The sequence below is a fragment of the Candoia aspera genome, chromosome 2 (genome assembly GCF_035149785.1).
Source record: "Candoia aspera isolate rCanAsp1 chromosome 2, rCanAsp1.hap2, whole genome shotgun sequence".
In the NCBI taxonomy this organism is placed as follows: domain Eukaryota; kingdom Metazoa; phylum Chordata; class Lepidosauria; order Squamata; family Boidae; genus Candoia; species Candoia aspera.
In genome coordinates, this window is record NC_086154.1 from 113090174 (window position 1) to 113116359 (window position 26186).

General features: G+C 39.9%; 1 protein-coding gene and 1 long non-coding RNA gene across 2 annotated transcripts in view; one reads left to right on the plus strand and one right to left on the minus strand.

Annotated features, from left to right (window-relative positions):
- Window positions 1-26186, plus strand: part of FASN (fatty acid synthase) — a 56580-nt gene extending 30394 nt beyond the window's left edge. Inside the window, exons 15-43 of the mRNA XM_063293263.1 lie at window positions 851-966; window positions 1391-1566; window positions 1889-2080; window positions 2699-2779; window positions 2881-3066; window positions 3706-3885; window positions 4101-4304; window positions 5344-5654; window positions 5925-6314; window positions 7183-7347; window positions 7804-7922; window positions 8038-8192; window positions 8567-8770; window positions 10435-10585; window positions 11431-11609; window positions 12240-12359; window positions 12504-12626; window positions 13075-13298; window positions 14807-15008; window positions 17490-17641; window positions 18702-18793; window positions 18895-19046; window positions 19247-19489; window positions 21697-21885; window positions 22312-22533; window positions 22765-22985; window positions 23383-23481; window positions 23644-23895; window positions 24639-26186. Coding sequence (XP_063149333.1) covers window positions 851-966; window positions 1391-1566; window positions 1889-2080; window positions 2699-2779; window positions 2881-3066; window positions 3706-3885; window positions 4101-4304; window positions 5344-5654; window positions 5925-6314; window positions 7183-7347; window positions 7804-7922; window positions 8038-8192; window positions 8567-8770; window positions 10435-10585; window positions 11431-11609; window positions 12240-12359; window positions 12504-12626; window positions 13075-13298; window positions 14807-15008; window positions 17490-17641; window positions 18702-18793; window positions 18895-19046; window positions 19247-19489; window positions 21697-21885; window positions 22312-22533; window positions 22765-22985; window positions 23383-23481; window positions 23644-23895; window positions 24639-24776 — 5238 coding nt within the window. The 3' untranslated portion in view covers window positions 24777-26186. The remainder of the gene's footprint in view (window positions 1-850; window positions 967-1390; window positions 1567-1888; window positions 2081-2698; window positions 2780-2880; window positions 3067-3705; window positions 3886-4100; window positions 4305-5343; window positions 5655-5924; window positions 6315-7182; window positions 7348-7803; window positions 7923-8037; window positions 8193-8566; window positions 8771-10434; window positions 10586-11430; window positions 11610-12239; window positions 12360-12503; window positions 12627-13074; window positions 13299-14806; window positions 15009-17489; window positions 17642-18701; window positions 18794-18894; window positions 19047-19246; window positions 19490-21696; window positions 21886-22311; window positions 22534-22764; window positions 22986-23382; window positions 23482-23643; window positions 23896-24638) is intronic.
- LOC134490323 (uncharacterized) lies at window positions 7076-7814 on the minus strand. Its single transcript, XR_010067202.1, has 2 exons — window positions 7722-7814; window positions 7076-7447 (listed from the first exon to the last, which is right to left on the minus strand). It is a non-coding gene; the product is annotated as an uncharacterized LOC134490323 (long non-coding RNA).

Consider the following 26186-nt stretch of genomic DNA (forward strand, 5'->3'; position numbering starts at 1 on the left):
AGGGACAAAAGCTATATCAGGACCTTTTGCTCTGTGTCTGAGTGATTTGAAATAATGAAGGAAGTGTTCCTGCCCCCCCTTTTTTTAAAATAGCAGTGCTGTCAAAAGACATAGTGATGAAGCCTTATCCACTTTTTGACAAAAATTAAGCCCTATTTTATTTAAAGGTGCGTTCTCCCAAGTAATGTATACAAGGTTAGGCAGGCTGCTGAACTGAGAAATTTGGGGGAAGAACCATAAGGGGGTGGACAGTAAGCTCAGTACCCAAACTACACATGTGTCCAAAGATATAAACTCTCAGAGTATGTTTATGCCTTTTACATCTTACCTTGCATCTCTTCCAGCTGAGGGAACTTGGAGTTCCAGTAAAAATGAAGTAGATCTTACACCAGCTTGTTCTAAAATGAAATTCTTCCTGTTAAGTCCTAATGGGGTGCATGTAGGAAGTTCATCAAAAGGCATTATTAACTTTTTAGCCTTGCAGTTGATAAACATTGACAGAACATAATGGGTACAAGGAGTTTTCATCTCAGGGCAACGATGGCACTGGCAACACTTCTTTTCTTATTTTTTTTTCTTTCCTTTCTTAAGATGCAGGCAGCTTTTCACAGCACATAGTAAAATGATGAGCAAAGAGTCATCTGTTAACTTTACTAAGCAAAATGAATAATTGTTCTAAAATTACTGTTCCTGATCTCTTTAACTGTTTCGTCTTCATGTCATACCCTTGTTCCCAACCTCATAAAAGCCTGCCTGCCAAAACAAGTTGACGATCATAATTTAGGAAATCTTTTGGAATTGGGGAATGTGTAACTTTTTTCTGATCATTTTTTTATCTCTACCTAACTAGGCAATCTTGAAAAGATCTTTGAAACCAACCTGCACCATTTTACCCTTGATGAAGAGGGAACACAAGAACAATCTGGAGTTTTTCCTGACAAATGTTGGAAAAATCCACTTGACAGGGTAAGGGGATGAGTGAAAGGTAGCAGGGAATGTAACAGCCTAAATTTCACACTTGGATTGAACTGAATAGTGCCATTAGTTGTTTTGCCCCAGCTATGTGACTATCCCAAGAAATCATTAAAGAAGGGCTGTGTTTCTGATTACAACTAAGATAATGGAAAAATGGATTGGGGGCATGACAAGCGTTCTATGTTATTCACATTTAAATGCTACCATTAAAAATCAAAATTTTGTTTGTGATGCTGCAAGAGCATCAATAAAAGGAATCAGGGAGGAAAAGTGTTATATGTGTTTACAAGAGGCCAAGCAGGAGTCCCAAATGGTGGTGGTAATCCTTCTCATGAAGCTCACCTTCCATAAGATACTATTCTTGCTTCTGAATGCTGGATACAGTCTTCACAAATTTTTGTTTTTGTGTTCCTAGAATAAATGTCCTGGCAAACAGTCTGCTTCCACCTGTTGAATATCCCGTTCCAATGGGAACTCCACTTATTTCTCCTTACATTGTATGGGACCACAGCCAGAACTGGGATGTCCCAAAACCTGAAGATTTTCCAACAGGGTCTGGAGGTTCTGGGGCAGCAACAATCTACAATATTGGTATGTTCTAGAAGTCAAATAACTTCTTCCTTTCGACTCGCACTCCAAAAAGAAAAAGAAACATGAAATGCTCCAAGTAGGATTTTAACAATCTCACGGGAAAACATGTTATAGTCTTTGTATTGATTTAGCAGGAGAACTAGATGGAGAACAATAAAAACTAGAGAAAAGAGCTGCTTTCTTTGAGACATCTCTGGCACAGAAACTAGGTTAGGAGAAAGAGTGAAAAGATTGATGCTTGGGCATGGGGTGAGAGGTACCAAGCCAGGGATTTAGTTGAAGTTCTGAAATTCCTATATTGTTTGTCTATTATTGTTAACAGATGTGAATCCTGAATCCCCTGAGCATTACTTAGTGGGCCATTGCATTGATGGCAGAGTTCTCTATCCAGCAACTGGTTACTTGGTATTAGCCTGGCGCACTCTGGCACGCTCCCTGGGCACTTCAATAGAAGAATTGCCTATCATGTTTGAAGATGTTACAATCCATCAGGCAACAATACTTCCTAAAAAAGGTGAGAGTAACAAAGATTGCTTGGTCTTGAATATTGGCTGATTGAGCTGATTCCCTGAAATTCAAGCAGCCAAAACATTAATATTATTTGGGAGGAGTTTTTTAAAAAATCTGTTCACTTTTATATGAACTGGAATAACATGGAAGGTAAGGTAAAGGTAAAGGTTTCCCTTGACGTAAAGTCCAGTCGTGTCCGACTCTAGGGGGCGGTGCTCATCTCCGTTTCTAAGCCTTAGAGCCGGCGTTGTCCGTAGACACTTCCGGGTCATGTGGCCGGCATGACGACACGGAACGCCGTTACCTTCCCGCCGAAGCGGTACCTATTGATCTACTCACATTTGCATGTTTTCGAACTGCTAGGTGAGCAGGAGCTGGGATTAACAACGGGAGCTCACCCCGCCGCGTGGTTTCGAACCGCCGACCTTCCGATCGGCAGCTCAGCGGTTTAACCCGCAGCGCCACCGAAGCTAAATTTTAAAAGGTTGCCAATACAGTATTTATCTAGTAGCAGAGAAAGATAGTGATATGCACCATAAGTGCAAATACCGTTTCTGCTTCCTTTGTTTTTTATGCGTACTTAGATGTGCAGTCAACTTGCTAATTTCTGCCTTTCTTTTAGGCTCAACACAGTTAGAGGTGAGACTCATGCCTGCTTCCCAGCGATTTGAAGTGTCTGGAAACGGAAATCTGGCTGTGAGTGGTAAGTAAATGGTTTCAGTGCACGTGTTTTGAAAAAAGGAAACACCAAATGTGCCTGGTTATTGATTCTCTTTTTTTTCCTCTACGTACTGGATATACCAGGAAAAATTTGCATTTTGGAAGAAACTGCTCTCAATAACTTTCGAAACCAGCTTATTGGTTTGAAAAACCAGCCAAATGCTTGCTCAGGAGTTTGCTTATCGAAGGGGGACATTTACAAAGAGCTTCGTCTACGTGGTTATGACTACGGGCCAACATTCCAAGGACTCATGGAATCCAGTAGTAATGGTAACAACATATATCTAAACAGAAATAACCATTATTATCATTATTATTATTATTATTATTAATTTTCAAGATATTATCAATGTGGCTATTACTCCACTGATATCAAATATATTTAATTGGTTTAAAATTTAAAATTAATAAACAAAAGTATTAATAGCTTTTATCATATTGTTGTATTATTTTGTTTACTTGGAGACTTTTTGCAAGAAAGATAGGTATAAAAATTATTTTAATAAATTATATTAATAAATAGAACACTCTTCTTTAATCTGGTACTTTCAAAGTGTTTGCTGACAACTCCCATGATTCCTGCGTAACACGAATAAAAGGCATGCTGTGTGGAATTACGGGGAATATAATCCAAAATATCAGGGGCCCGCTAGATTTGGAGGTCTGACTATGAGATGAGAGGAATTTATAATCTAGTTACAGAAATACAAATATTTGCTTGGCAACTAGGGAAGATTTTGAGAAAAAAAAGATAATTTGGGGCATTTCTCTTGAATTTCATTTGGTAAGCACAGTAATTCTGTGTTGTAGCTCCTACAGTTTTCTCCCTGCATTTTCTTTTTTTCACTTCATGCCAAAATTGCAATGCCAGGGGTGTTCTGTGCTAATTAGATGGTTTATCATTGGCAGGAAATGCTGGGAAGGTATTGTGGAATGGGAACTGGGTGACATTTCTTGACACCATGCTGCATTTGATGATTTTGGGGGAAATGGGGCGAAATCTGCGATTGCCAACCAGAATCCGTTCAGTGTGCGTTGACCCAAAACTACATCTAGAGTTCATCCACAAATACACTGAAGAGACTGAAGGTAAGAAGCACCTTGCCATTTTCTTATTTTTTGCTGCAGCTCTTTTAGAAAAGCCAGTATGTTAAAATTGCTGTTCCAGCCTAAAGTTGTAGGATGAATTTTGGTAATTAGTTTCCAGAATTTCTCTGTAACCCATAGACTGAATTCCAAGAGGCCCCTTTTCTGATTGGTTTACTTTTTTAGTGCTGTCTGTTGACCCTCTCTTTGCCTTGTAGTTCTAGATGCTGCGGTGGACCGTTGCCTTGATACCGTTACAGGAGGCGCTGTTCAGATCAGTGGCCTTCACTCTAGCACAGCTCCTCGGCGACAGCAGGAACAGACTCCTCCCACCCTGGAGAAATTTTCCTTTGTGCCATATGCTGAGAGTGGCCGCTTAGCCTCTGATGCCAAGCTTCATTCTAGTTTTGAGCACTGCAAAGGTAAAAGGTTTCTTGTGCTTAGACTAAGTTTTTGGTATGAGGTATCCTGTAGGCGATGAAGAGAGAGTTATCACTCTACAGTCTGTTTGATCCTGTTGGAGGTTTCTGTCTGTTTCGGGCTTTGTGGGGTTATAGTATGGATGTCTCCCAAAGATCTCCTGCTCCCTTTTCCACCCTTACCGCATCCCCCCGGCCCATTGTTTTGGATTATGTCACCAAATAACCTCCAATGGCTCTCTGAATAGTTCCTAAATCAGCATTCCTCAATCTGCACCCCCATGTATCATCCTAACACATCTAGAAGGCATCAGCTGGGAAGGGCAGTCTTTCAAGATGCTTTTCAGCCTCCTTAAATTTAAAGTTGGAGGGTGACAGAGTGCACATCTCTTGTGTGCATACGTTTAGTTATGGATATATTTGGTAAGAAGAACTCTTAGCAAAGATCCTTAAGTTATATATGTGTATGAAGTAGGGACATGCAGCACTTTGGATCCAAAGGAGCAGGCATGGGCATACATGCTGCACCTGCTGGCACCTCCTTCAAAAAAGTGTATCTTGTCCTGGGCTACCATGTTAGCTGTATGATCTCAGGAAAATATGTACTTGACTTTAGGAGGCAACTTGTCACACCCTGCCAGGGCCTCCTTAACTCTAATGCATGTTTTCCAGGGTTTGAATACCTACCATATAAGCCCAGAAAAAGATGCAGCTTCTTTAAGGAAGTGCTGACAAGTGCAGCATGCATACTCTGAAGCATCTTTTTGGCTTTGGATCCAAAGTGCTGCACATCCCTAAAGACATCTGGTAGAAAGCCCCCTCTAATTTAGCCATGCTAGCTAGGAATTCTGGGAGCTGCAGCCTTAACACACAGACTCATGTAAAATGTGGATATAATTTGATCTGTTGCAAATAGCTAGACTACATAGAGAAATGCTGCTGAATTAAATGCATTCTGTGAAAAATAGTTGCTGCTCTGACTAGAGTACTGGAAGGAACCACCACCATAAATCATTTTGTACATTGGTTCTTTTCTCTCCAGTTCTGATCCAAAACTTACAGAAGAAGGTAGCAAAGCATGGAGTCAAGATGGCAATACCTGGGCTGGAAACTGTAATGAGCCCTACACAAGCCGACGTCGAACAGAAGGGCCTTGCACATATACTTGCCGAAATCTGCCGCCTAGAGCTAAATGGAAACCTCTATTCAGAGCTAGAACAGGTTGTGGCTCGGGAAAAGCTGCATCTTCAAGAAGATTCTCTTCTCAATGGCTTGCTGGATTGTGCTGAATTGAAGACTTGTGTTGATGTGGTACTGGAGAATATCACCAGTCACAAGATGAAAATCATAGAGGTTAGCTACGAAACAATTCTACAGTCCCACAAAACTTGCCCTTTCTATGTATGTCTCCCCCATGCACACACACACACACACACACACACACACAGACACTCTCTGTATATATGCATGCAGTGCAGTGCTAGGAACAGCTAAGACACTGTGCAGAACCCTCAAACTCCCAGGCCTCTGGTAGAGGACCCGAGGTTGAGGAAGACACATACCACCCATAGGGGTGAGAAGGGAATTTAAAAAATTTTTTTATCTTTTATTCTGCTCTTTCAGGCTCTAGCAGGAGATGGACGTTTATTCTCACGAGTTATAAGCATCTTAAACACTCAGCCCATGTTGCAAATAGACTACACTGCCACTGACCAAGTACTAAAAAATCTGGCATCACACGAGAACCATTTGCAGGAAATGGGCATTTCTGTTGACCAGTGGGATCCCGCCAGTCCTCCTTCTGGAAGCTTGATGAATGCTGATCTCCTGGTATGCAACTGCTCATTGAATGGTCTCAGCAAGACAGCCGAAACGCTTTCTAACATGGCAGCCACAGTGAAGGACGGTGGTTTTATCTTATTGCACACTCTTCTAAAAGGAGAAACCCTGGGAGAAATAGTTGCTTTTCTCACATCCCCAGGGCTTCAAGAAAAACCAGGTCTTCTGAATCAGGTATGATATACGCCTTCCTGTTTCTCTCCAGCTGGCTTTATAGTGGTGTTGTGTTGTCCAGCCCTCAGCTGTGCTGTTTGGGGAATTCTAGGAATTGCCAACCCAACACATCTAGAAGATGCCATATTGGGAAAGATTTTTTTTTCTTTTACATTTAGAGAGGGAAGATTAATAGAGTAGTCCAAAGTTTTTTCTAAAAAAAAGTCTAGAGTGGACAGCCATAATGTATTTAAATAACTGTCAGTCATGTCACAGTCTACCTCAGACTGACAAGAATGAAAATCTCTTTTCCATTAATCCAAAGAATAGGAAGTGACTGCTCACCTCACATAATAAAATAAGGACAGTAACTTGGAAAAAAGGCCAAGTTGCTGATCCTTGTAACCTGAATGACAGAATTCCCACAAGACTTAAATATGAAAAGAAGCCATTTTTATAGATTCAATAGGCATAGTGAAATTGAGTAATGTGCGGAAGAGATATATAAATTGATAGGTGTATGTGCGTATGGGTCAATGTGAGACAATCCCCTGTACGTTAATGGTTCGACTGAATTCTCTGAGGTTTACTTTTGAGTCCACATTGGACAATAAAACATAATTTTAAGCATGTTTATTTCACCATTCACCTGCTCCCAAACCCTAGAATATTCCTCATAAGTTATCATTAAACATATTCTTAATAGCAGGTATTTATAAATGGTGCAGTGCTTAAAGGCAAGAGCATCAGAAAGAAACAAAACGACTGGCAACAGAAGAGCCGTGTCCTAACGTTTGTTTATTAAGCAACAAATGAGAAAAATTGTTCTTCAAGAATCACATGACTGGGTCACATTTTACTATAATTCTAATTTTTCTTGGCTTGGCAGGTAGAATGGGAGGACTTATTTAAGAAGGCTAGCCTGAATTTGGTAGCAGTGAAAAAGTCCTCTTTTGGTGCAGCCATCTTCTTATGCCGCCGACCACTTCCTACCAAGAAGCCAATTTTCCTGCCCGTGGATGAAACTGATTATAAATGGGTGGAACCTTTGAAGGTAAAAACTGAGAAGTACTTGATTTTTTCTTTCTCTCCCGCCTCCAAACTAGATTTTACAGCAGTCAGTTAAAAGGATTTAAGCTTTTAATATGCAAATCCTGTGAAATTTGAGAGTACCGATTGAAGCGAATATTTGTAGCTCAGGGTTGAACTGTGGAGTCCTTGGTGCTCTCTGAGCCTTGTTGTTTTCTTGCAGACGTTTCATTGCCAGACTAGGCAACATCTTCAGTGCAAAGAGGGAGTGGGCCTTGCTCTCAGTTTATATACCGTGGCTTGTCCTGCTTGTGTTGGCTCCCTCTTCGCACTGAAGATGTTGCCTAGTCTGGCAATGAAACATCTGCAAGAAAACAAGGCTCAGGGAGCACCAAGGACTCCACAAATTTGAGAGTTGCTATTTTCATATTACGTATTATGGAAATCACTATTCCATGGCAACTAGAGATTTCTCTTTCAGGAAATGCTAGCAGAGCCTTCTGAACACTCTGTATGGCTAACTGCTACGAACTGTGGTACTTCTGGAGTTGTCGGTATGGTGAACTGTCTCCGTCAAGAGCCTGGTGGTCACAGGATCAGGTAGAAATATTTTAATATTTAGTGACAGCATTCATTTCCTATAGCTTCTTATGAGCTTCTGGTACACATATCAGAGAAATAAGAACTAGATTAAAAGTTCTGTTTTACCTCCTAGGTGCCTTTTCATCTCCAACCTGAATGCTGCTTCTCCTAACCCTCCCACCAACTCTTCTGCCAAAGAAATGCAAACAATTCTGCAGAATGATTTGGTAATGAATATTTATCGTGATGGAAAGTGGGGCTCTTTCAGACATCTCCCACTAAAACAAGGTGATTCTTATTACAGAGGACAGAAAGTGTAGCATGTGTTCACAAAAGGATTAGAAAATAATATTTCTATTAACTGTCTCTCACTCAATCTCTCTTTCTAATCTTGATAAAAGTAAAGTCTTCTTGTAACTCTTAAGCTCTTGTCTTAATTTTGTGTAACAGTAAAATGCCTTTTCAGTACATGTGAATGGTGCAAGTTGTCTTGTAGTGAGTTCACTTTAGAAACACAAAGCTTTAGGAATGTTAGAATGGAAACAATTGGATAACTGTATAACTCAAGCTTTTTCCAATGTTTGAGGAGTACAGTAAGTTTGCCATATTTGTATCTGTAAAATGAAAGAATACTAAATTGTACATCTCCCAATCTCCTCCAGCTCAATCTCAAGAGGTTACTGAATATGCATTTGTGAATGTTTTGACACGTGGGGATCTTTCCTCTCTTCGCTGGATTACTTCCCCACTTCAGCATTTCTGCACAACCAATCCCAACATCCAACTCTGCAAAATCCATTATGCATCTCTAAATTTCCGTGACATTATGTTGGCCACAGGAAAACTCTCTCCAGATGCTATTCCTGGTAAGTGTTATGGAGATTGCTAGCGAAGAAGGAGGGGGCCCTTCAGGCTCGTAACTAGGGTCTGTGTCACTAGGGCCTAGATTCAGCACCCATTTTGGCTACCCCCCAGCATGGTGCCCGGGGCACATGCCCTGCTTGCCCCCCCAGTTGTGGCCCTGAGGCCCTTTCCAGGGGGAAAAACGTACACACAGTGTAGATAGCCTTGGGCTCCCAGCCAAGAAGATCAGAAAGGAATCACAGAGTTCTGGAGTTTTTCCCTTAGAGTTTACTAGTTCTGTTCAGTTTTGGCAAGATTCTGTCAATAGGGTAGAACAATAAAGACTCAGCGTTGTTCCTTTGCCTTATTCCTGACAGCAAGTTGCTTTTGTTTTAGCAGAGGCTTTGCAGTATTTTAGTTTGCATGTTATAATTCACCTGTTCCTTGTTATATAGAAGCATCTAAAAGAAAGATATGCTTGATTTAAAATCAAGGTAGGGATACCAAGATGAAAGCTCAAAGTGCAGTAACAGAGGACGTGAGGGTGTGCAAAAAGACCTTGGAAAGTAGCTGCCAATTACAGCAGCTACATGGTCTAGTGCTCTGGCTTGTTACAAAGCTGCTTTGTATGAGAAATATTTCCTGAGAGTCATCTCCACTTGAGTGTTCTCAGATTATTGCATAACAGTCAATGACTTCATATTGTGTAAGAATTAGAACCCACTGTCAGGATGAAGAGCCTTAGATTGTACTAAAATTAAGGAAATATAATAGTTTTCTATGTGTACCCTAAGATAAGTAACTTTATCTCATACATATTTTCTTCATAAACTAGATTAACCCTTTTGTTTATAGAGGATAAGGATGGCTTGATACAATATCTGTAGAAATTATTGAGGAGTGGGTATCTTCAGCAAAGAAATTTGGTATTAGCATGATAATATGTTATCCTTTTTCTAAATCAGGTAAAGAACAGGATCAAAGGCAGGCTGAATCCTTCCTTAGTCTTGTCCTTATATGATATCACAAGAATGGGCCCAAAATCTCCACACTCCACCCAACTCCTGAAATGACCAGCTCCCAAGAGGAAGCTGTTTCAAGGTGCCAGGAACACTCTGAAGGAGCTCCTTGGTGTCAGTGCTGAAAACCTAAGAGAACTTTTAGGCTAAGAGCACCTTCAAGTGGGTTTCCTTGGTGATGCGCCTATCTCAGAGAGGGAAAAGACAACATAGGTGAACCTGCAGTTGGCCCTTTAAAATGTTCCTGCTGGAATATCTATCAAATGTCGACTCTAGAAGCCAAGATAGAGGGATCAGAATTTGGGGGAAGACAGTGACTTTACTTGAGGAGAAATTGGAAAGCCATTGTGGGTCATGTATTCTAAGCAATTTCCAGTCTTTCTGTGGGCCGAACTCAGAAGTGGAAAAGTTAGTACTACAGTTTGGCAGGCAGAGAAAAATACACTCAGTCAAATGCTAAACTTAAACATTAGAAATTATTTTATCCCATTGCAGTTTGTGGCTGAGAATACTCAATCACATCATACCAGAATTGATTTATGTATCTGTTTTCCAGCACCAATGTGCCTGGGAACGTTAAGACATCAGTGTGGACATTAAAGTCCATAAACGTCTGTCAGTAGCATGTTATTGGAGCAGTTTCAAAGGAACAGTCCATTTTTTTTCAGGAAACTGGACACTGCAGCAATGCATGTTAGGAATGGAGTTCTCAGGATATGACCCTACCGGGAAAAGAGTGATGGGTTTGCTACCAGCTAAAGGACTTGCTACAGTGGTAGACTGTGAGAAGAGATTCCTGTGGGAAGTGCCACAAGATTGGTATGTCTGGTTACACTGTACCCTCTATGGAGCTAGGCTGCTCAAATTCTATCCCTGAATTTGCAAAATAAATTGGGACTTAATGTAAGGAACCTTATCAGTAGCAGCAGAACAATACCTACTTTTTTGTCTAATTTGTTTTACATTCATCATACAGTGGTCTGGGGTCTTGTCAGTTTTTCTCATTTAAGTAGAAAGGCAGAATATCAGTACTTATTTCCCATCCGTTCCCCATCTCTCTGCTTTTCCTGTTATTGCTTTTTTGATTGGGATATGTATGGCAAAAATGCAGGGTTTTGAGTTTATTGAAGCCCTCCAGTCTTTACTTAGGGTTATTTTACCAAGCAGGGTAATGAAGACCCAGGGCTCCTGGTGGCTAAATTTAAGAGACTGAATGGGTAGTTAATATATGTTTTACTGTAAGAACTTTTAAAAATTACAGTCTGGAAATTAACATGATCAAATCTGTTTTATGTAAGGATAGAATGCAGGGAGGAGGGAAAAAGCAAGCAAGCAAGCATATTCTGGCACTAATTTTTAGTTATTAAAGCGTTCTTACTGCTAGTACAGAAAAAGTTGCAAGTGGAGGACAAACAAAATGTTCCTAGATCTCCTAGAAGAGCTGCTGGAGTGACCCTACTTCTCTTCCTTCCCTTGGCTCAGCTGGATGAAAAGATGCAGTTTTATAACAGCCTCATATCCCCATAGAGTAGAATGACCCTTTGAGAAAGGAATGTACAGTCTCCATGTTGCCTCTCTTCCCCATAAAAAGAATTATGATGAAAACTGACAAGGGGAAAAATAGAGGTGTGAAGACCAACAAAGAGCTGCTTCCCATTTTTCAGGACACTGGAAGAAGCAGCTTCCGTGCCAGTGGCATACACTACCGCCTACTATTCCTTGGTGGTTCGAGGGGGCATGAAGCAGGGCAACTCTGTTCTTATTCACTCAGCCTCAGGTGGTGTGGGCCAAGCTGCCGTTGCTGTTGCCCTAAGCCTGGGCTGCCGTGTCTTTGCCACTGTGGGTACGTAGCCACCTTTTCTTTGATTTCAGTAGCCTTGCATCAGCCTTTCATTCTTAGAGCTCCTTTTAACCTTTGCTTTCTGCTGTAACGAATGACGGCAGAGAACAAAGGAAAGAAGCTATTTGTTTTCGGAAACAAACCTAACTTATGGCTTGAAGAACTGAGAAAAATGATACACCTCTTACTCCTTAATATATTGTATGCATTATTCGACTATATAAGCTAAACATGGGAGAAGTAAATAAGGACAGGTTTGTTTTTTAAAAAAAACATTGGAGTAGATTAATTTCTATATACCTTCAGCAATCATCAGCTGCCACTTTACCAGAGCAGTGCTGTGGCTGGCATTATTCAGTGGTGTCCATGGAGTGGGAGTGGTCAAAGTCAAAGCCTTCAAGATGGCAGGAGCGGTGTTGGGATCCAAGCCCCACCCCTTCCGTATCTAGATCAACATTGCGCATACACACGAAAGGATAGGTTTCAATCACAATGCCATAGCCACCATCTTGCAGATTTTGACCCCACACTGTAGATGCCCATGGCACCCTCTGTCTTCCTTATAGGCCTCTGTAGAAGGAAGTGCCTGCAAGACATTTAACTTGAGGGAAACACATTTTTCTGTGATTCCAGGTTCCAAAGAGAAACGTGAATATCTCCAAAAAAGATTCCCACAGCTTGATGCAAGCAGCTTTGCCAATTCCAGAAATACTTCCTTTGAGCAGCACATACTAAGAGTCACTAATGGCAGAGGTACGTATAAACACTGGAGGCAAGCATCCCTCTAGGCTTTAAGAAGTTTTAATTAGAGGTAAAGAGTGTGGATGACTAGGTAGAAAGAAGAGGCAATGCAAATCTTCTGGGCTACTTTACTGACTCTGTTGAATATTTCTGCAGGTGTTGACCTGGTGTTAAACTCCTTATCAGAAGAGAAGCTCCAGGCCAGTCTTCGTTGCCTTGCTCGACATGGACGCTTCTTGGAAATTGGCAAATATGACCTGTCCAACAATACCCCTCTTGGTAAGATTTTTTAGCCTGAATATCTATGTGCAGGATCATTTTGGGCTTTATTGTGCAGATGTAGCACAAATTTAATCATACATTTCATGACTACTTATACCCTGATGTGACTATAAACAAGGAATTGCACCAATCAAAGCAGTCACTAACAGATGTCTTGAATCAGCTCTTACCCTAAACGTCCTTTTCCTAGCATCATGCTGCTGTAATGCTTGTAACCTAATACCTTTTTCAGGAGAAGAGTTATGTGGGTAGAGTTTCCATGGAACTAGTTTTAAATATGTTATTTCAGTTAAATTTAGCTAAAATGGCAGCTTCATAATTTTTTTCTGATTTGGTTTTGTCTCTGGCTCATTCTTAATTAATTGTTTTAAAAACACAAGATAATTTTGCTGGCAACAGAAGCTACATTAAGGTATAAGAGGCATAATTGCATTGCTTCTCCTAGGAATGGCCCTTTTCCTGAAGAACGTGGCTTTTCATGGAATTCTGTTAGATGCTATTTTTGAAGATGAAAATGAAGAGTGGAAACTAGTGTCCAGCCTGTTAGAAGAAGGCATAAAAAATGGTGTGGTAAAACCTTTGCAGACTACTTTGTTCAACCGAGAAGAGATAGAAGCTGCCTTTAGATACATGGCACAAGGAAAACACATTGGAAAAGTGGTGATCCAGGTATGATCCAAGAATGCTTTATGAAGACTGTACTGTATAATTGTGCATCCTGATACCTGCTGTGAATATCTGCAACTGTAAAAAAGGGGCGGGGGGCTTGACGAATGGAAAGGAGAGGCTGAGTCAGTATATAGTGCTTCTATAGTGCTAGTATTTATTACATATTTGTTACTTTGTATGTTGATACCCTGCCTTCTTTATGAAAGTATTTTAACAATAGTAAGATCCAGAATGGAAAACACCGTGGCGGAAGTAGAGTGGAATTTTAATCATGGATTTTACAATAAAGTAAAACACAGTACAAAATAACAGAAGCAATAACACTATCTATTGTGCAGCTGCTTAAAACATAATTAAATTTAAAGTACAGATTAATTAAAAAGCAAAAAAGAACAAATCAGCTCATCAGATATGGTCAAAATAAAGGAAGAGAAATGATAGAAATATAGTGTCTTGAATCAGTTCAAATTTTCAAAGCCAAATGAACCGCCTCATAGGGAATTGAAGGAATTTGCTTATGGTCTGTCCAAACCTCTCTTATCTTTAAAAAAAATCCTGGAGAATGGATGAGGACCAGATGACTGCAAGGAGGAGTTGTTGTACCTTTTTTTCAAAAGTGAGGCAAGACATACAGAGATACAGGCCAGTCAGTCTAATATTGATGAGTAGGAAGATTCTAGAGCAGATCTTTAAATTATTGTTCTGTTGGTGCCTTGAAAATAATGCAATGGTCACTAGAAGCATGGATTTGTCAAGAACTAATTTGTCAGATTGATTGCATTTCATTTTTTGACTGGATAACTTGCTTAGTAAATTGTGAGTGTTGTGAATTAAATATATAACGATTCAGCAAATGATCTCTCAGAGAAGGAATATGTGCAGAGAAGGGTAACAAGGATTATTAGGAGATTGGAAATGAAATTGCCACAAAAAACTGAGGGAAATAGATATTTTTTGCTTTGGGAAAGGCAGTTGACAGAGCACATTTCAGATACTGGGTAGAGTATCATACAGAAGCCCAGGACTTGCTGCCTATCATCCCAAACTGCAGGAGTGCATTAGTAATGACCAGTTACAGGAAGGCAGGCTGTGTAGGGACAGCTTCCTACCAGTGAGAGCAGTCCAACAGTGGAACCAATTACTGAGGAAAGCAGTGTGCTCCCTTTCACTGGATATGTTCAAATACAGACCAGATAGGGATGTTTAATTTGAATGTCTGCACTGAGAAGGTCATTGGCCTAAATGATTGCCCTTTCCAGTTATGTCATTCTGTATCTGAGAATCAGTGTAGGTTCTCACTACCGCCAGAATATACAGTTGCATACTTCTTTTTTTATAATGAAAAAGGATTTAAAACCAAGATATAATGGCCCATTTACCGCACACAATGATTATAATGTCTTTGGGGTAGTCTTCCCCTCTATACCATAATTTACTGCTATTTTTGTTTAAAATGAGCATGAGTCAGTTTTGACTTACATGATGAAATAGCTGTGCTATTTTTTTAGATCCATGAAGAAAAGAAGAACTGTCCCACAAAGGAAACTAGTTTAGCTCCAGTCCCAGCCATCTCCCGAACGTCTTGCCCACCAAACAAGTCATATATCATCACAGGAGGCCTTGGAGGATTTGGGCTCGAACTGGCTCAATGGTTGGTGGAAAGAGGAGCAAAAATGCTGGTGCTGACATCTCGTTCAGGCATCCGGACAGGTAAGCTGAGCAAAATCAGAGATGCAACTTTTAGTTTTGTTCTTGGTAAAGGCTAAATTTGTGTCAAGAGCAAACAGTGGTAGGAAAAAGCTTGAGATGGAATTGTGAAATAATAAGCTTTTCCTGCTGCTAAAAGAAATTAGCAAGTTATCTGGGGCTAGAGGAAAAAATGAGGATACATACTTTTAAAAGATCTAATGATTAAGAAAAAGGGAGAATATACTAACCACAAAGTGAAGAACAATTGTGATGGTTTTGTCCCTTCCACTTGTAGAAAAAACTTGATCCTCTTCAATGGGCGGTGGAGAGGAATCAGAAATAAAAACTGAATTGTGGCAGTTATAGAACTAAACTGGGAATTACACCATCTTTAAGATCTTGTATGTAAGGGTAGAAAGAGAGTGGTATTGCTAAAGCACTAAGAAAAAAAAATAACATAAGTATTTTGAATATATGTTTATGCACACACTCACACATACACAGACACTTCCTTATCTGTTATCCCTGGTAACATAGACACTTTTTAAAATATATTTTTTTATTGAAGAAATTTTTAACAAGATAAAAGCAATACAAATATTAGAAAAGAAACAAAGAAAATAAGAATAGTGAATAAATAACAGAGAAATAGATGAATAGATTTAAGGGTTGTAACATTGTACAGGAGGCAGCAACTAAAACCATCCCAAAGAAAAAGAAATGCAAGAAAGCAAGGGGCTGTCTGATGAGGCTTTACAAATAGCTGAGGAAAAAAGGAAAGTGAAAAGCAAGGGAGAAAGGGAAAGATATAACCAACTGAATGCAGATTTCCAGAGAATAGCAAGGAGAGATAAGAAGGCCTTCTTAGATGAACAGTGCAAAGAAATCGAGGAAAACAATAGAATGAGAAAGACTAGAGATCTCTTCAAGAAAATTGGAGATATCAAGGGAACGTTCTGTGCAAAACCACCTTACCTGTCTCCTGAGAAATCTGTATGCGGGTCAAGAAGCAACAGTTAGAACCGGGCATGAAACTACCAATTGGTTCAAAATTGGGAAAGGAGTATGACAAGGCTGTATATTGTCACCTTGCTTATTTAACTTATATGCAGAGTACATAATGAGAAATGCCAGGCTGGATGAATCACAAGCTGGAATTAAGATTCCTGGGAGAAATATCAACAACCTCAGATATGCGGATGATACCGCCCTAATGGCAGAAAGTGAAGAGGAACTAAAGAGCCTCTTGATGAGAGTGAAAGAGGAGAGTGCAAAAACTGGCTTGAAACTCAACATTAAAAAAACTAAGATCATGGGATCTGGTCGCATCACTTCCTGGAAAATAGAAGGGGAAGAAATGGAAGCAGTGACAGATTTTATTTTCTTGGGCTCCAAGATCACCGCAGACAGTGACTGCAGCCATGAAATTAAAAGACACTTGCTCCTTGGGAGGAAAGCTATAGCAAACCTAGACAGCATATTAAAAAGCAGAGACATCACCTTGCCGACAAAGGTCTGTATAATCAAAGCTATGGTTTTCCCAGTAGTGATATATGGCTGTGAGAGTTGGACCATAAGGAAGGCTGAGCGCTGAAGAATTGATGCTTTTGAACTGTGGTGCTGGAGAAGACTCTTGGGAGTCCCTTGGACTGCAAGGAGGTCAAATCAGTCAATCCTACAGGAAATCAACCCTGACTGTTCATTGGAAGGACAGATACTGAAGCTGAAGCTCAAATACTTTGGCCACCTAATGCGAAGAGAGGACTCACTGGAAAAGACCCTGATGCTAGGGAAGACTGAAGGCAAAAGAAGAAGGGGACGGCAGAGGAGGAGATGTTTAGATAGCATCACCAATGCAATGAACATGAATTTGAGTAAACTCCAGGAGACAGTGGAGGACAGGAAGGCCTGCCATGCTATGGTCCATGGGGTCATGAAGAGTCAGACATGACTTAATGACTGAACAACAAAGAGAGAAAATAGAAAAAGAAAAAGGTTATAAAGAAGCGGTTTCTGATCTTTTTTGACAGTGGTTATAAATGCATTTATATTTTACCCTCCCTAAGGTTACATCATAATTTTCTTCTTCCATAAGCTACATTTTTAATCATCAAACCCATAAATCACAAGTTCGTTTTTCTTTTTGCAGGAAAAAGTCCATAAAGGGTTTCCAGTCACTTATAAATGTTAAAGTTGATCTTTCTCTAAGCAAACAAGTTAATTTTGCCACGTCCTGGTAACATAAACTTATCTCAGAAAGAAACAATGATACATTCTGTGATCATCAATAGGATCACTATGATCATAAAAATTGATTTATCCCCCAATTGGTTACCATATAGTTGTGTGCATGTAAAATGGAAGAGAAATTCCTGCTTTTCCTGTTTACTTTCATCACCAGACAATGGAAGAGTAAATAAATACTTGAAAAGGCTTTAATTTCTTTTATAGCCAAAAATATAGCAGAAATGCAGTTAGATTTCAGACTCTCCTGATTTACAGGTTATCAGGCTAAGCGAGTGCAAGAATGGAAACAGCTTGGAGTTCAAGTTCTTGTGTCAACCAGTGATGTCGCTTCTCTTGAGGGAGCACAGCAGTTAATACAAGAAGCTTCTCAGCTAGGACCCGTTGGGGGCATTTTCAATTTGGCGATGGTGAGTGACAGGCCCTCAGCATGGCCATGGTTCTGTTCGTTTCTTCTCTGCTGTTTAATTCTCTACAGATTTGTTTTATTCAGCTCTTTATTGTGGACCAGTCTAGAAACAGAAAGATCTGACCCTATCTTCCATAGGATTTGTCCACTTTTTGTTTCTTCCATTTTTTCTAACCTCTTATTTTCACATCAGTTTTCACATTTTTTTAAAAAAATGCACCTGAAAAAACATGTACTTTTTTTGTGGACACTCTTCCTAATATATGGATATTTTGCAGACAGTTTTGCTTAGTGTGTATAATTTGTCAAGCATTCTTCACAGATACAATGCCTTTCTATGTTGTTTTCACTAAAATAGTTCTTTAGGCAGATATGTTTGGTGAAGTTTTTTCACCAAATATATGCAATTTTGAATACATCGTTTTTTAAAAATTGGAAAGTGTAACTTGAAGTGTAACACTCTTGAAGTGTAACTCTTTCAGTTTATATAGTGATTCAGAAAGTGTTAATTAGTGAGCTGACATTAAACTGAATAAATTTCCCCATGTCTAATCTTCAGTATTCATGAGCCAAAAGAATGCATTAAAGAAAAGTAGCCATCAAATGCATTTTTTTCCCAAGAGTTTGTACTGAGGAGGAAACGTGAAAGGAAAAAGAGAACACTGCAGTAACATGGAAGAAGTAGTCTGTGAGGACATATCTGACCTCGACTGAATAGAAATGCTAGTGTATATTTCAACATTATCTTGGTTGGGTTTCTTGGAGCTGTCTAGACCTGATCTTAAAAGAATGTTTGTTCTTAAAAATATAAATATTAGATCATGAACAGAGAACTGGTGATGGTAAGGAGTTTAACTCTTGCCTCCAGAGCTACACGATTGCATAAGTCTTTCTTCACCTGCCCCTCCCAATCAATACTTACTATTTTGGTTTTTCATAAAATGTGCACATTAAATGTAGTTAATTATAGGTCCTTACAGCATAGTTGTTTTGGAATGGAAGCAAGATATTTTTCTAAGTCTAAGAGAGGAAAATGAGCATATTTGTTCCTGTTTCTACAGGTGTTGAAAGATGCTATGCTGGAAAATCAGACCCCTGAACTTTTCTATGAAGTCAACAAACCCAAGTATTCAGGCACACTTAATTTGGACCAGTAAGTAGCATGTGAAGAACTGCTGTTCTGCTTAAAGCTGAGGAGGAGGAGGATCTCCTGGAAAACAAGTAACAAATAATTTTTTTGTTTTTTTATTCTAGAGTAACCCGTCAAAAGTGCCCAAAACTGGATCACTTTGTAGTCTTTTCTTCAGTAAGCTGTGGAAGAGGAAATGCTGGCCAAAGTAACTATGGTTTTGCCAACTCTACCATGGAACGTATCTGTGAACAGCGGCGACATGATGGCCTTCCAGGTAATTATATCATTTTTCCAGCCTTGACAAATTTGATTTCTAAAGACATAGGTTAAAGCAGAATTACACAGACTTAAGTACATGTCACCTGATTCTTCCCACACACTACCACATCCTTATGCTCATGAAAAATAGTATTCTTATCTTGTTTTATGCCTGTCCTCTTTAATAATCACCACACATTCTTTCTTCTTCCCCAGGTCTAGCAATCCAATGGGGTGCCATTGGTGATGTAGGCATTGTTTTGGAGACAATGGGCACAAATGACACTGTGATTGGGGGAACTCTACCCCAAAGGATCAGCTCATGCTTGGACGTTTTGGATCACTTCCTCAACCAGCCTCACCCTGTCATGTCCAGTTTTGTCCTAGCAGAAAAAACTTTGGCCAAAAGTGATGGAGGTAGCCAGAGGGATCTTGTGGAAGCTGTTGCTCACATCCTTGGTAAGCATCACTGAGAACCAAAAAATGTAGTAGTGCTGTGATTTCTCTTTCTTAAGTATTTATTTGCTTACTTCTAAGGCCACCTATTCAAACAGAAATAATAAACAATCCACCCAGGGGATACAAAAACTTAAAAGTCCCATAACATTCCAGTGGGTTCACAAATCACCCTAGCCCAGGGCTCACTGGAAGAGCCAAGTTTCTAACGCTTTCCTAAACAATAGCGAGGTCAGGACTGTGTGACCCCAGGGAGAATGCTGATCCAGAGGACAAGGGAGGCATGCCATCTCAGAGGGGGAAAATATGTATTGTACATTAAGTAAGCTAATTGTAGGTTTGAAATAACTGTGTGTGGGGCTTATGTTTATTGTTCATCTCTTTTTTCACACAATCCATTGCTATTATTCCATAATTTCATTTAGCTGTTTGCAAGGTCTGTTATGCCTCCTATTCCATATTAAATTAACAGGCAGTCAGGTCTGTTATTTTCTGGAGTTGATTTCACAGAATTGGAGAGCTTCTGCAGAATTGTCCATAGAGATTAGTACTGAAGATGGTACTAAGGTACAGATGGAGAAATCCAGGTTGCTGTACATCAAGTAGGAGTAGATGTGGGAGAAAAAGAAGTCAGAGCAATGCAGGGGAATGCCTGTGGAATTTTAAAGATGTGAACTGATACTTCTCTCTTTTTTAAAACATGAAAGAAGGCAGAGCATATCATAGAAATACTGAAACTGAAGTACAGAATAAAATAGCACTGCCAATTATCCATAAAGAACAAGCATAGGCTGGATTTTCAAAAAGAAGGAATTAATATAAAATGATTTGAGAGCCAGTTTGGGGTAGTGATTAAGGCATCAGGCTGGAAACCAGGAGAGCCCCACCTTAGGCACAAAGCCAGCTGGGTGACCTTGGGCCAGTCCCTCCCTCTCAGCCCTAGGAAGGAGGCCATGGCAAACCACTTCTGAAAAACCTTGCCAAGAAAACGGCAGGGACTGGTCCAGGCAGCCTCCGAGAATCGGATGTGGTTGAATGGAAAAAATAAAATAAAATAAAATGACTTAGTAGGAAGCTACATGTGAGAAGAGTAATTAATTGCTGAAATAGTGAAGGCTTTCCAGTTACCCATGGTTTAAATGTCACATTTTTTAAAAGGCAAGGTTTTTTTGCTGAGAAAGCAGCATTCTCCCCTTCCTCTCTCCACCCCTCCCTTCCCCCCCACCTTGCTGTGCATTATTGCTTTCTTTTCCATGAGTCACAGTCAAGACATGATTCTTGGATGGGGGATAATGCCAGTGAAATGTGGTTCATTTCTCTAGCAATTGTTGAGTCCTTTCACTTGTTATTTTACCTTTATTAATTTATTATTTAGTAATCCAGCTCCCTCGCATTCGTCTGCAAGCACATCATATACATTTGTACTTCATTGTAAGTCGTAGCTACTTGGGCAAGGGAGAACTTAGATTAGGAAAATGGTATAGGAGGAAAATGTCAAACCCCTTCGTGCTGGGGCCTCAGTCTGAATTTCAGGTTTATGACGACTTTTACCTAAAAGAAAAGCGCCTATATTTCATCCCTCGTGGCTCCAAGGGTGCCTGTTGGTTTGTGAGTGGTACCATGGCTATAAAGCTAGGATGGAAACCTGAGGGCGTGATGTCTTGTCACCTGAGAATATCCACCTCTCAAGACACTGTGTAGCTCCTCCTGCTCTTTAGGTCTCAGTTTCTCTTAAGCGGTCTGTGTAACTGTGTGTGTTGCAAAAGCAGAGAAGAAACAGGGTGGTACGGAAAAAGCTACGCAGCCTTAGTGCTACAAAGTCATCCCTTGGGTTCTGAATCCACCCTCCACTAACGCGTACCACTCCCAGGTGGCTTTTCTCATGGGTCAATGACCCTCTTTGGAATTCCACACCCTGGTTAAGCTTTACATTAAACAAGCTACAGAATGGATGTACAAAGAGTTGAAATGCGATTAACTAAGTATTACCCAAAAGATAGCTGCCCTCTATTTCATAGGTATCTTAAGTCGTATGTCATGCACTTCTTAAAGAGTTGAGCAATTAAAATAATCTAAAGCCGATCCCACCATGAGATGCCAAGTCAGTAAAGAAAAGAAAGCTGACAAACAAGTGCTAAACCCTTGAAGGGGCAGCCTAAAAGGGCCATGCCCATATGACGGGTTTTTAAGCGGGTTTTTCTTTTCCTCAGGCGTCCGTGATGTGAACAGTCTGAATGCTGACACCTCCCTGGCTGATTTGGGTCTGGATTCCCTGATGGGAGTCGAAGTCCGCCAGACCCTGGAACGGGACTATGATATTGTCATGTCAATGAGAGACGTACGGTTGCTTACCATTAACAAACTACGGGACTTTTCTTCCAAATCCGGGACTCAGGAGAGTAAGTGTGTATAGCCCTGCCTTTGATACATGATGGAGAAAAAGGAAAGACAATAGAAGCCATTAAAATGGTAGTATTTACCCAGACACCACTTCCCCCCCGAGTTGCTATTATCCATTTGTCTTTTTTCCTCTCTAGAAGTCATAGCTACTTGGGCAAGGGAGAATTTAGATTAGGAAAATGGTATAGGAAGAAAATGTCAAACCCCTTCGTGCTGGGGCCTCAATCTGAATTTCAGGTTTATGACAACTTTTACCTAAAAGAAAAACTATATGAAGACCCATCCTCAGGATTTCTGAATTAGAGTAGATTTGGATCCTAGTACTTCAGAGGTTAAAGCTTTAAAAAACAACTTAGACTTGTGCCAGACTAACTTGTAAAACTCTTTTACTTCACTGTATGAATGTGTCTATGTCTTGTCTTTAGTACTATCCCAGGAAACCAAAGGAGGTCAGAGTGGGCCATTCGGAGTGGATTTGAAGAACCTCCTGGTTAATCCAGAAGGACCAACCATCATACAACTCAATGAAGTGAAGAGCACGGAGTCCCCACTCTTCCTTGTTCATCCCATTGAGGGATCCATCTCTGTCTTCAACACCCTTGCCTCTAAGCTCCACATACCAAGCTATGGGCTTCAATGTACCAAAGGTAGTTGTTTATCTAATCCACAGTCCCCAAGCAATATGCTAATAATTCACTGCTGAGATACAAAGATTTGTTTTAACCAAAAAACAAACTATAAGCAGAGGGAAACAATTGGACACCTTTCACGTTTTATCAAAATTCCTATTAGTCTGGCTTGGATTTTTATTGCGGGATTATAAATGTGCTGATCATTGACTGTCCAATTCTTTCCCTAACTTTATTTTCTATCACTAGCTGCTCCACTGGACAGTATACAGAGCCTGGCATCCTATTACATTGACTGTATAAAAGAGGTGCAGCCAAAAGGTCCTTACCGAATTTCTGGATACTCCTTTGGTGCCTGTGTAGCCTTCGAAATGTGTTGTCAGCTCCAAGCTCAGCAAAGTCCCGCCTGCTTACACAACAGCCTCTTCCTGTTTGATGGCTCTCACTCCTACGTAGCAGCACATACTCAGGTAAGAGATTCTAGGTCTGTCTACCTGCCAGGGCCACTTAGCAGATCAGCAGTAGCATACACGTATTTTGTTATGCATGCACACAGCAATCCATTTACTAGATGAATTAATTTCCCATTTCAACATTGTCTTCTGTAATGCAAATTGGTGACTGAAATATTCCATTGTTATCTCATTGTCTGGCACAGGATTCTATGGAAGATAGTCCTATGCTGGGACAGATCATACTAATTAGAAACCATCTCAAGCCTTTAGTCCGAAGTGTAGTAGCTGTTTTTATCCTCTTATGTCTTTTCCTAATAATTGTAATTCTCCTCGTGTTTGATCACCAACATGTTGTTCTGTGTCTAAAATTCTTTTTGTGAAAATTACCTTTCAAATCATTCTCCTCTTCCAGAGTTACAGAGCCAAGCTAACTCCAGGAAATGAAGCTCAAACAGAGACGGAAGCAATGTGTGCCTTTGTCCAGCAGTTCTCTGGCATGGAGTATAATAAGGTAATGGTATTTCACGTTGTTCGCCATTGCAGAATGTACATGTGCATGTACATGTAAATGTAAATGTATTCACGTGAGCATGTGTGTTACTTCCATTTGATAAGTGCAGTTTTTTGTTGTAACACATGGATTGATTGATGTATTTATCTGTACTATTTGCAGTTGCTGGAGATTCTTTTGCCCCTACCAAATTTGGAAGCTCGTGCTAGTGCTGCTGCAGAGCTGATTACTCAGAGTCACAAAGATATCAGCCACGAGGCACTCACCTTTGCTGCTGTTTCCTTTTACCACAAACTAAAGGCAGCAGACCAGTATGTACCAGAGTGCAAGTATCACGGCAATGTGACACTACTGAAAGCAAAGACCCACAATGAGTATGGAGAAGGTCTTGGTGGAGACTACAAGCTTTCAGAGGTTAGTCTGAAAAATTATATGACCATAAGTGGCTTTTCACCTAGTAGGTCTTCTCACCTTAAGTTCTCCAAAGGTCATGAAGTCTTAACTTTTAACCTGTTCTAGCCAAATTAGATAGCCAAGAAAATTTAGAATACAAAATCACTGTGAACACTTACCTTTAGCGCATAAGAGATTTTCAAGAACGATCTATTACTTTTTCATTATTAACTGCCATACTTCCCAAAATGGAATATTTGCAGGCATTTAGGGGACCGGTAATCACACCAAAGCCCATCAAAATAATGTACAGAAAAAGAAAAGTGAAATAATGGTCCTCCTTTTCTTCATCGTTAATGACTTGTTAATATGAATAATGCATTTCAGATGTATGGGAAATATCCTTTTCCCCTTTGCCTGCTTCTTTTGGTACTCTTGCATCATTGCCAGACTTTGAGGAAACTATAAACGTACATGATGCCGTTCCCAGTATTGATTTCCTGCAAATATATTCATGGTTGCCCAGTAGTAGCTATAGCTAAAGATCTAGTTTAATGGTTTCTAAGAATGGATTTGCCAAAGGAAAAGGAAAAGCCTTGGACCTTGCTTTTGTTGTGGCTGACTGAGAGAGCTCAAGGAAAGAAATATGGGAAGTGACCTACAGAAAGGAGCCACTGTTACAAGGGAAGGATATTAAGAGCTCAATCTTATATTCCTGACTGGAATTTGTAATGTTCTCTTCTACATCTTCATACCCTTTGCAGGTCTGTGATGGGAAAGTGTTTGTCCATGTTGTTGAAGGAGACCATCGTACCGTCTTAGAAGGAGAAGGTGCTGAATCTATTGTTGGGATCATTCACAGCTCACTAGCAGAACCTCGGGACAGTGTTCGAGAAGGCTAGATACTTCTGACAGTTAGATACCAACCCCAAGAACTTTGTCCTCTGCTCTACAGCCAAGCCTAGGAAGTCTTATTGATCAGCATCTCTCTCCAGTAGAGTAACATTACTGTTGCGCTGTTGCAAGGAACTATTCTGATGGCAACAATTTACATCATTTGGCAGTATGAGAAAAAAATTAGGAGCAGACCTGTGTATGTGTGTGTTGTACTATGTATTGTATTGTATTGCTGTCTAGAAGTATTCCAAAGGATAAAATGGAATTAACCAAGTTCAGTGACCAAGGATGGAAGCTACAACTGATTTTGGAGACACACATGTCTGTGAAGGATCAGTCTGTAGCAATAACAGTACATTAATTCCACTGAGGCTCTTTTGTAACTATTATTTTTAACTTGAAATAGTCTAGGTATTTATTGCATTGTTACTTTACTAGAAGTGTGTTGTTTTAATTTGTAACTGACTAAACAATAAGGACGAAATACTCCCTTTAGGAGTATATTTTTCTCCTGCTTGATCATCTTGGTTTTCTCTTTTTTAACTAAAATTTGTTTTAAAATCATGTCATTTAGAGTGAAAGGTAGATTCCCCACACAAGTAATGCCTTTCTCTGCAGAGGGATGGGCTTCTTTTGTGAAATTGCCAAATGCTTATTCAGATTCTGAGGTAAGGAAACAGTAATTCTGAACATGTATACGGCATGCTTTTTAGCCAAGGCTGAGATCAAAACTTTAGATACTACCCTCACTCATCTGGGAATGCACAAATTAAGTATATACAATCTTTTAAATCCTACATAAACATCTCCCCAAAATGCTTTCAGTTTAATTTGTTTATTCCGTTTGCAACTTCAAGAATTATGATTTACAGAGATTCTTGTTGACAAGAATCTGATGTATCCTTCTTTCCCCATTCTTCAAACAGAACTAGGTAATAATTTTCAATATCTGCAAAACTTCCTATGTGAAAAAAAAATTAAAATTACTGGAGTTGATTGAATTTTTTATTTTTGCCTCTTCTGTGTTGGAGAAGATTGTAGTTGAGTCAGTGCATCTCTGCCGCAATAATGATACAGAGGAGATAGTCCGAGCAACCAGCAGTGAGAGGGACTGTAGTGCCTCTGCTAACTCTGTAGAATCCAGTTGCTCAACTGGATTATTTTACTAGCACTGGGACCCACACATTTCATACTTGCTGAGAATGAGTTGGCTAGCCCATCCTCTGTGGACATGCAGCTGGATGCATGCTTTTAGTTCTCAATTAAACAGTCTTTGAATCAAAAATGTAAAATGAAAAAATCCTCTCCATTTGTTTGTGCTTTCCCCCCTTTTGACGTTTACATTCCTTTGGAGAAAAACTGCATCTTTTTTTTTTCTGCAGCTCTTCTTGTATTAAACACATCTTTAAATCTGC